This window comes from Crocuta crocuta, unplaced genomic scaffold (genome assembly GCF_008692635.1).
Source record: "Crocuta crocuta isolate KB4526 unplaced genomic scaffold, BGI_CrCroc_1.0 scaffold15, whole genome shotgun sequence".
Taxonomy (NCBI): Eukaryota; Metazoa; Chordata; class Mammalia; order Carnivora; family Hyaenidae; genus Crocuta; species Crocuta crocuta.
The window spans coordinates 297,484-306,958 of record NW_027530508.1 but is presented as its reverse complement, the minus strand read 5'-3'; the positions used below and the strand labels follow the sequence as shown (position 1 = coordinate 306,958).

The 9,475-nt window shown below is 42.2% G+C and overlaps 1 protein-coding gene across 1 annotated transcript; it reads right to left on the bottom strand.

Moving 5' to 3' along the window:
* Positions 1-871: 871 nt before the first annotated feature.
* LOC144233934 (large ribosomal subunit protein uL16-like) lies at positions 872-8,991 on the bottom strand. Its single transcript, XM_077767039.1, is given in 5 exon segments — positions 872-953; positions 2,762-2,889; positions 8,323-8,603; positions 8,606-8,771; positions 8,773-8,991. Coding segments are annotated over 5 exon segments (876 nt in total).
* Between the last annotated feature and the right edge of the window lie 484 nt (positions 8,992-9,475).

Genomic DNA, 9,475 nt, shown 5'->3' with positions numbered 1-9,475 from the left:
ACCTCTCTCTAAAAAATAAATAAACTTAATAAAAATCTGTTTTCTATTGTTAAGAAATTTACCAAACAAAAGACATATCATTCTTAGTGTGAAATGTTATTACAACAACATAGATGGAACTAGAGTGTATTATGCTAAGTGAAATATGTCAGAGAAAGACAAATATCATATGATTTCACTCATATGTGGAATTTAATAAACAAAATAGATGAACATAGGGAAAGGGAAGCAAAAATAAGATACAAACAGAGAAGGAGACAAACCATAAGAGACTTTTAAATACAGAGAACAAACTGAGGGTTGCTGGTGGGGTGTTGGGTAGGGGGATGGGCTAAATGGGTGATTAAGGAGGGCGCTTGTTGGGGTGTTATATGTAAGTGATATATAACACTGGGTGTTATATGTAAGTAATGAATCACTAAATTCTATTCCTGAAATCATTATTATGCTATATGTTAAGTAACTTGGATTTTTAAAAAAACTACTCCCTTTAAAAGTCAGAAACAAAACAAAACAAAAAGTCAGAAACAAAGGGTGTCCTCTATCAGTATTTTTGTTCAGAATAAAGAAAGGCAAAGAAAAAGAAGAAAAGTGAAAGAATGAGTAAGAAACCAAAAACCTTCCACTATCCACAGATATATCTGAGTAATGCTGTGTCACAAGTTGCCCCGAATTCTAGTAGCTTAAAACCACAAAATTCATGATCTCAGATACTTCCTGAAGATTAGCAGTCCAGAAGTGACAGTGTGGTCCTGGCGCAGGGTCTTTCCTGAGGTTGTAAGCAAGTCATTGGCCAGGGTTGCAATAATATGAAGGGAGGAAAATCCACTTCCAAGCTCATTCACAGCTACCGATGAGAGGCTTTTGATTTTCACCAGAAGGGTCTATCCATAGAGAGGGCTGTTGCCACAACATGGCAGCTGGCTTCCTCCACAGTGAGTGATTTGAGAAACCTAGAAAGAAAAGCCAAGAGGAGAGCCACAATCCTCTTCTTTTTTTTTTTTAAGTTTATTTATTGATTTTGAGAGAGACAGAGACAGCATGAGCGGGGGAGGGGTGGAGAGAGAAGGAGAGATAGAATCCCAGGCAGACTCCACACTGTCAGCGCAGAGCCAGACAGGTGGCTCGAACTCACAAAACCATGAGAGCATGAGCTGAGCCAAAACCGAGAGTCGGATGCTTAACCGACTGAGCTACCCAGGCGCCCCAGCCCCAATGTTCTTATAATAACCTCATCTGAAAAGTAATGTACCCTTATTACTGCCATAGTCCATTTATGCCAAGTGAGTCACTACGTCCAGCTCAAGGGGAGGGGACTAAGAAGGACCTGAATACCAGGAGGTGAGATCATGGGGGTCATCCTAGTGGCTGCCTCCCACAGTGCATACAGGAAGTGGAGTTACAAACATATGGAAAAGGGGTGGACTCTTTATTAAATGTGACTCAGAGGATTGGTTATCCACATAGAGAAAAGCACCAGTGAGGTCCTTAGCTCATACCACACTCAAAATAAATTCCAAGGTGATTAAGGACTTAAATATTAAAAGTAAAACTTGTGGAAGAAAATTCTGGAAAACTGTCTTTTTGCCTTCTGGATAGGAAAGAATGCTTAACAAGACTCAATATTGTCAAACTTAACTACATTAAAATGTAAAGGTTTTGTACTGATACGTCAAAAACTCATACAATCATGGAAAGCCACAAATAAAGTGAAAAAGAAAAGCTGCAAACTTAGAGATAATATTTGTAATGTGTATAATTGAGAAAGAATTGGTACCCCAGATATTTCTTTAAACTACAAATAATAAGGGCAAAAATCCAAAGGTAAACAGGCAAAGGAACGGTTTCTATGACCAATAAACACGTGAGACATAGAAACATAGAAAAATACTCAGCTTCTGGGGTGCCTGGGTGGCTCAGTCAGTTAAGCGATGGATTTCAGCTCAGATCATGATCTCGTGGTTCATGGGTTCGAACCCTGCATAGGGCTCTGTGCTGACAGCTCGGAGCCTGGAGCCTGCTCTGGATTCTGTCTCCATCTCTCTCTGCCCCTCCCCCACTCATGCTCTGTCTTTCTCTGTCTCTCAAAAATAAACAGATGTTAAAAATTTTTAAAGAAATACAGCTTCTTCAGTACACAGGGAAATGCATATTAAAACATAATGAGATACTATTTACATCCTTTAGACTGGCAAAAACTAGCAAGCCCGGCTATATTAATCAGGAATACATTAGGCTACAAGTAACAGAAGATCTGACGGTAGCAGACAATTAGGAGATTCTTTTTCTCACATCATAACAAGAGGTCTGGGGAAGTCTGGAGGTAACCAACGGTGAGCACCGGTTCCGTAGCTCGACCACACGATTGCAAGGTAGCTCGTGTACCTCCCAGCATCTCACCCAGTTTTAAAGCCAGAATCAAAGAAGAAAGATGAAAGCTAAAGCACTGATCCTCTTTGCCAGAAAAGCAAAAGCTTTAAAATCCATCCAGCCAACTTTTGCCATGTAAAGTGTTTCAAATATCCACGAAAGAACAGAGAGTGATGTTAACAACACTTATGCACCTGCAATCAATTCTTAACTCTGACATTTGGTCACTTTTGCCTCTGATTATTCTTCTTTAATAAGGCATGGGAGGCACGGTGCCCAGAGCCAGGTTCCATGGCTACCAACGATGAAAGGGAGATGAGAATGTTGGTGTTTGGTTGTCTCATCCATCTCTGCAATAGAGATAAACGAAGTAGAAAGGGCTAGAACATACCCGGTTAGCCAGCCCATAGTGTCTAAAACACCATTGCAATCAAATGTGGCGAGGGCTTGAACACCGAAGAACACTTGCACGTGTTTGGCAAAAGTGTAAATTGGTGCTGAAAACCCTCTCCTCTGTACCTGCAAGTTGCGAAATGCTCACACCTGTGCGCAAAGACCTGCAAATGGTCAGTTCAGCTTTTCTTTAAGTAACAGCAAAAACTCAGAAACAGCCTAATTGTTACTCAGTAGGAGAACTAATAAATGTATCTCACAATATGCTGTCAAAGGAACACGACACGGCTATTAAAATGAGTGAGCTCAGCTGCGGTAAGTCAACACGCATGAACTTGTAAGACTCCGTGCTGCGTTACAGAGGGGAGCTGCAGAAAGATATATAGCATATGGCACCTTTTGTGTAAAATTAAATGCACATAAAGTGATTGTGTGTTTATGTATGCATTCCTACCTTTGCAATAAAGGGGTAAATAAAATACAGAGAACGAAACACCAAATTCGGAGCCGCAGCTATCTCCAGGAAAGGAAAGAGAACGGAAGTGGGAGGAAGAAACTATACCTTTTCTGTCTTAAGGACCAAAAAAAAAAGATCTGCAGCAAATTTGTCAAAATGCTAACATTTGTTATATCTGAGTTGTATGTTCCTAAGTGCTGCATTATTTTTATACTTCTTTGGAGATTTAAAATACTTCATAAACTAAAAATCAAGGGAAGAAATGTAACAGTTCTTGCAAAGCAATACGGCTCAATCTTTCAGGTGCACACGAATCCCCATCCCCCGGCTCTTGCTAAAATGCAGATGCTGAACCAGTGGGTCTGGAGGGAGGCCTGAGGCTCTGCATTCCTAAGGAACTGCTCCACGTAATGGGGTGTTGCTGGTCAAGTGCCCCACTTTGAGAAGCAGCATTCTAGAAAACTCTGCCCCAGGTCTCCTTAGGTGGGAATGAGGGGCGGGCCCAGAGATCAGAGGCTGCAGAAGCAGAGGGTGCCTGAGGCCTTCCTGCCTATTTTAGGATGAGCTAGAAGCTGGATGTGTCCTAAAAACCCTCTTTCAGTCTCCACAGCTGCCTCCAGTGAGATTTTTCCACCCTCTATCCTTTTTCACCTCCTTGCCAATTATTTTTTCATGCGGGGGTTTGGCTTCAGTTTGTCTTATATCTTTGTAAACCTTCCTTTCATTGTGCGCTCATTGTGTTTCTCCCTTGACTGTTCTTTTGAAAACTCCTAATCTTTGCAGGATTTTAAACTATAGTCTTACCCTGCTTTGTCTTCTTCCTGGGCCCTCCTTTGCCTTCCATTTGAAACCATCTCTATTTTATTGATCTACTTTATCCCTTCATTTTCACTGGCTTTCTGTCCCCCACCCCGAGCTTCATTTTTCCTGTTCTAATGTTCAGTTTCCCTTTTCTCTGTAGCTGTTCTGATTTAATCCTCATTTTTTTTTTTTTAATGCCCACCCATTGGCGCCCCACTGAGGCAGTGGTGTGCTCTGTCTGGTGACAGCAGGGTTTTGGCACCAGGTTACCTGAGTTCGATCTCTGCCTCCATCCCCGCCGGCTGTGAAGTGTTGGACCGGTAGCTGAACTTCTCTGTGCCTTTTTCCTCATGTGTAAAATGAGAATAAGAATGCACTTACCCCCTTTTCTTTCCAGGACTTACTTTCACAATGACTGGAAGAGAGTGAGGCACGGAGACTTCTTTATTCCCGGCTGCCCTGTGGCTCCCTGAAACTCATCAGCTGGAGTGAGGACAGACCTAAAAGATTCTCAGGTCTCTCGGGAGACTGGGAAAAATGACTATTTCAGTTCTCCATAGTCCCACAGGCCCCAACATGCACATTTGTTTTGTTAGAGCAGTGTTGGGGGCTTCTAACCCCACAAGCATCATGTAAAGAACTACACATCATGAAATCATGGACTTGGATTAGGGAGGCCAGTGATAAGAGTCCAGATGGGCTGGAGAGGAGCCAGGTGGCCTGGGGTCTCTCAGCTCAGATATCTCTGGGAGGGAGCCCAGGGATTTGGGGTCACATCCTGGGAGGGTCCACGCAGGCGTTGGCCTCGGGAGCTTAAAACAGAGTCCTTGATCCCTTTTGTAACCTTGGCTGCCAGACCGGACAAGTCTAGCAAGGGCGGGCATATCCCTGCCTTTTAGATTATGGGCCATCTTTCCACCCAGGGGAATCTTGAGGCCGGCATCATGGCAGGGACTGGCATGTGACCCTTGGCAGCACAGCGCTGTGATATGGGGCATGGGGCTCTGAAGTTCGAGTAGAGACCCTGTCATTTTTAATCTGTGTGTCCTTGGCAAGCACTTGATCTCTTTGTGACTCATTGGCCCCTCTATATATGGGGAAATGACAGATCAATCTCACAAGGTTATTATGTGAGGTTTCAAGGATGTATAACATGTAGAATGCTGGACCTGGCTCAGTATAAGCACTCAGTCAATGTTAGCTCTTCATTACTCAACCTTGGATGCACATTAGAAGCACCTGTGGACTGTTAAAACCTCCAACGTCAGGCTGCATTTACATCAGAACCCCTGGGTGTGGGGGTAAATCTCCCAAGATGATTCCATTGAGGAGACAGAGCCTGAAAATAAACCCTCACATATATAGTCAAATGTTTTTTTTCTAATTTTTACTTTTTGAGAGAGTCAGAGAGACAAAGAGACAGGGCATAAGTGGGGGAGGGGCAGAGAGAGAGAGAGAGGAAGACACAGAATCCAAACCAGGCTCCAGGCTCTGAGCTGTCAGCACAGAACCCGACACGGGGCTTGAACTCACAAGCCATGAGATCAAGACCTGAGCCGAAGTCGGATGCTTAACCAACTGAGCCACCCAGGCGCTCCTCTAATTGAGAAAGAAAGAGAGAGAGAGAGAGAGAGAGAGAGAGAGAGCATCCCAATCAGGTTCTTTGATGCAGGGCTTAAACTCACAAACTGTGAGATCCTGACCTGAGCTGAAACCAAGAGTCGGACACTTAACCAACTGAGCCACCCAGGCGCCCCTACAGTCAAATTATTTTGACAAGCGTGCTGAGACTGTTCTTTCCCTCATTTAACAGTCTCTCTCTGCCCCTCCCCAACCCCCTCTCAAAAATAAATAAACCTTAAAAAAATTTTTAATATGGTTCTGGGAAAACTGGATAGTCTCATGCCAAAAAAATTAAGTTAGACCCTTACCTAACACCATGTACAAAAAATTAGTTCAAAACAGATCAGAGACCCAAATATAAGAGTTAAGACTATAATATTCTTCATCAAAAACATAGGGGAAAAGAGTCATAATATTGGATTTGGTAATGGTTTCTTGGATATGACACCAAAGGCACAGGCAGGAAAAGAAAAAATAGATAAATTTAGACCTCATCAAAATTAAAATTTTTGTGCAATATAGGACATGGTCAACAGAGGGAAAAGGCAACCCACAGAATGGGAGAAAATATTTGAAAATCACATATATGAAAAGGATTAGTATCCAGAATGTATAGTGAACAACTCCACAACACAGAAACAAATGTGATTCACACACGGACAAGGGTCTCCAACGGAGGTTTCTCCTAGAAAGATCAATAAATAAAGCACATGAAAAAATGCTCAACGTCACTAGTCACTAGGGAAATGAAAATCAAACCGCAGTGAGATACAACTTCCCACCCATTAGGATGACTGTAATCAAACAAAAAATCAAAGAAAACAGAAAACAACACGTGTTGGTGAGAATGTGGAGAAATTTGAACCCTTGTGCATTGTTGATGGAAATGTGAAATGGTGTAACCACCATGGAAAACATTACATTGGTTCCTCAAAAACTTAACAAATAAAATTACCAGACGCTCCAGCCATTTCATTTCTTTTTTTTGTTTAATTTTTTAATGTTTTATTTATTTCTGAGAGAGAGACAGCATGAGCAGGGGAGGGTCAGGGAGAGAGGGAGACACAGAATCTGCAACAGGCTCCAGGCTCTGAGCTAGCTGTCAGCACAGAGCCTGACATGGGACTCGAACCCACAAACTGTGAGATCATGACCTGAGCCAAAGTTGGACAACCAACCAACTGAGCCAGCCGGGCACCCCCAGCCATTTCATTTCTGGCTGTATAACCAAAATAATTGAAAACAGGGTCTTAAAGAGATATCACATCCATGTTCATAGCAGCATTATTCATAATAGCTAAAAGAGAAACATAGTAGAAGCAACCCAAGTGTCCAACAGATAAATAAACAAAATGGAAAAAAGGAATATTATTGAGCTTTAAAAAGGAAGTCAATTCTGTGATGTGCTGTAATACAGATGAACCTGAGGACATTATGCTAAGTGAAATAAGCCAATGACAAAAGGACAGATACCGTAAGTTCCTACTTATTCAAGGTCCCGACAGTAGTCAAATCCCAGAGACAGAAAGTAGAATGGTGGCTGCCAGGGCCTGAGGGGAGGGGAGATGGGGAGTTGTTGTTAAATAGGTATAGACATTCAGTTTTCTAATATAAAAAGAATTTTGGAGGTCGAATACACAATAATGGGAATGTGCTTAACACTAATAAACTATACACTTAAAATGATTAAGTTGGTAAATTTTATGTATATTTTCCCACACTTTTTCACTTGATTAACCAACCCTAGAGAGAACATATACTACACTGCAAATTGATTTTTGGTGAATTATATGAAAAGAGAAATTAGATATATCCTCCCAATTACTAATTGGTTTTCCTAATATGATGTATTGAACAGCTCTTCCCTGTTCTTTTGTGTTATTTTGTTGAACGTGTTATTTCCTTAATTTTTAAAAATTCTTTGAATCTGTGGATTCTTTTATAAGTCCCCAGTCTTTTAAATCATTTAATCCTTAAAATCTTGGCTATTTATGTGATCGCTCCTTAATGATACACTTGCCAGAGACCTGTCTGTTCCATTAATCTTTCCAAATAATTTTTTTAAAGTTTATTTATTCATTTTTTAGTAATCACCACACCCAATGTGGAGCTCAAACTCACCACCCTGAGATGAAGAGTCGTATGCCCTTCTGAGTGAGCCAGCCAGGTACCCCTCAAATAATTCATTGTTTTAGTTTGTTTAACAACCTTCATTTTTTACATTTTTAATTTAATTTAATTTTTATTTTTATTTATTTATTTAAATGTTTTTATTTATTTCTCAGAGAGAGAGAGAGACAGCGTGAGGAGAGGAGGGTCAGAGAGAAAGAGACACAGAATCTGAAACAGGCTCCAGGCTCTGAGCTAGCTGTCAGCACAGAGCCTGATGCGGGGCTCAAACCCACGAACTGTGAGATCATGACCTGAGCCAAAGTCAGACGCTCAACCGACTGAGCCACCCAGGCGCCCCTTTATTTTTATTTTTTAAACGTTTATTTATTTTTGAGAGAGACAGACAGACAGATAGTGGTAGAGGGGCAGAGAGAGTGGGAGACAGAATCTGAGGCAGACTCCAGGTTCTGAGCAGTCAGCACAGAGCCAAATGCCCAAACTCACAAACTGCAAGATCATGACCTCACCCGAAGTCAGACGCTGAACTGACTAAGCCACTCAGGTACACCTAAAATATTTTTTTTTAGACAGGAAGCAGGATTCATTGGTGGACATGAATAGGGAGGGGCAGTGCAGGTTCTCATGAGTGCAGATTTGTCCAAGGGGCCACGATTAGGGATGTATTTGACCCCACACCCATCTGGGATGAGCTGCTTTTCAGCAACCATGTCTTCAAATTTGCCCGCGTTAAACTTAGTAAAGCTCCACTTCTGGGAAATGTGGATCTTCTGGCAGCCAGGGAACTTGAACTTGGCCCTATGTGGGGCCTCAATCACATGCTCCTTTTCTGCAACTTGGTATGGATGGACGTGATGATGTGGCCAATGTGGACCCTGGCCACTGTGCCCTGGGGCTTTCCAAATGCAGCCCACAAAACTGCCCAGAGCCTGTCAGCTCCAGCCCAGGACAACATCTTGTGGATACTTAGATGTAGCTCTAAGTACATGTACTTACTTGTTGACACACATACGGGTAGCCTCCAGGGCTTCAGACTGGCACTGCACATATTCATCGGACATCTTGTGGCCACACCGTGGGAACTCGTTCACTTTTGCATTCTTATGCCCCAGGTCAAAAACGCGGATCTTGGCATCAGGAACACGGCTGCAGAAGCAAGACCTTGGATACGGCTTGGCTTTACAATACTGGTAACACCAGGCGAGGTGGTGGCCCATGATGACACCAAGATCTTCACTGGCGTGCAGAAGGAAAAGAGCTAAAATATATTTTTAAATTTTTTTTAACGTTTATTTATTTTTGAAAGAGAGAGAGTGCGAGTGGAGAAGGGGGGCAGAGAGCCAGGGAGACACAGAATCCAAAGCTGGCTCCAGGCTGTCAGCACAGAGCCCTACACGGGGCTCGAACCCATGAACTGTGAGATCATGCCCTGAGCTGTCACCCAACCAACTGAGCCACCTAGGTGCCCCTAAAGTATTTTTTTTAATAAAAAGTTTCTGTAGCTTCAACCAAGCCTCCACCCTTAATTCAGACCAGTATAAGTGATATCAATTAATCTAGGTGAGTTTATGCTGTATTACTCTTGAAAGAGCCCCTAAAAAATATCATAATAAATGTTATTTAACAGTGGCAAAGTTTGATCCTTTGTTTAAAAATTAGTATCAATAGAAATGAGAAGTTTATTTTGTGGTCTACTATTTT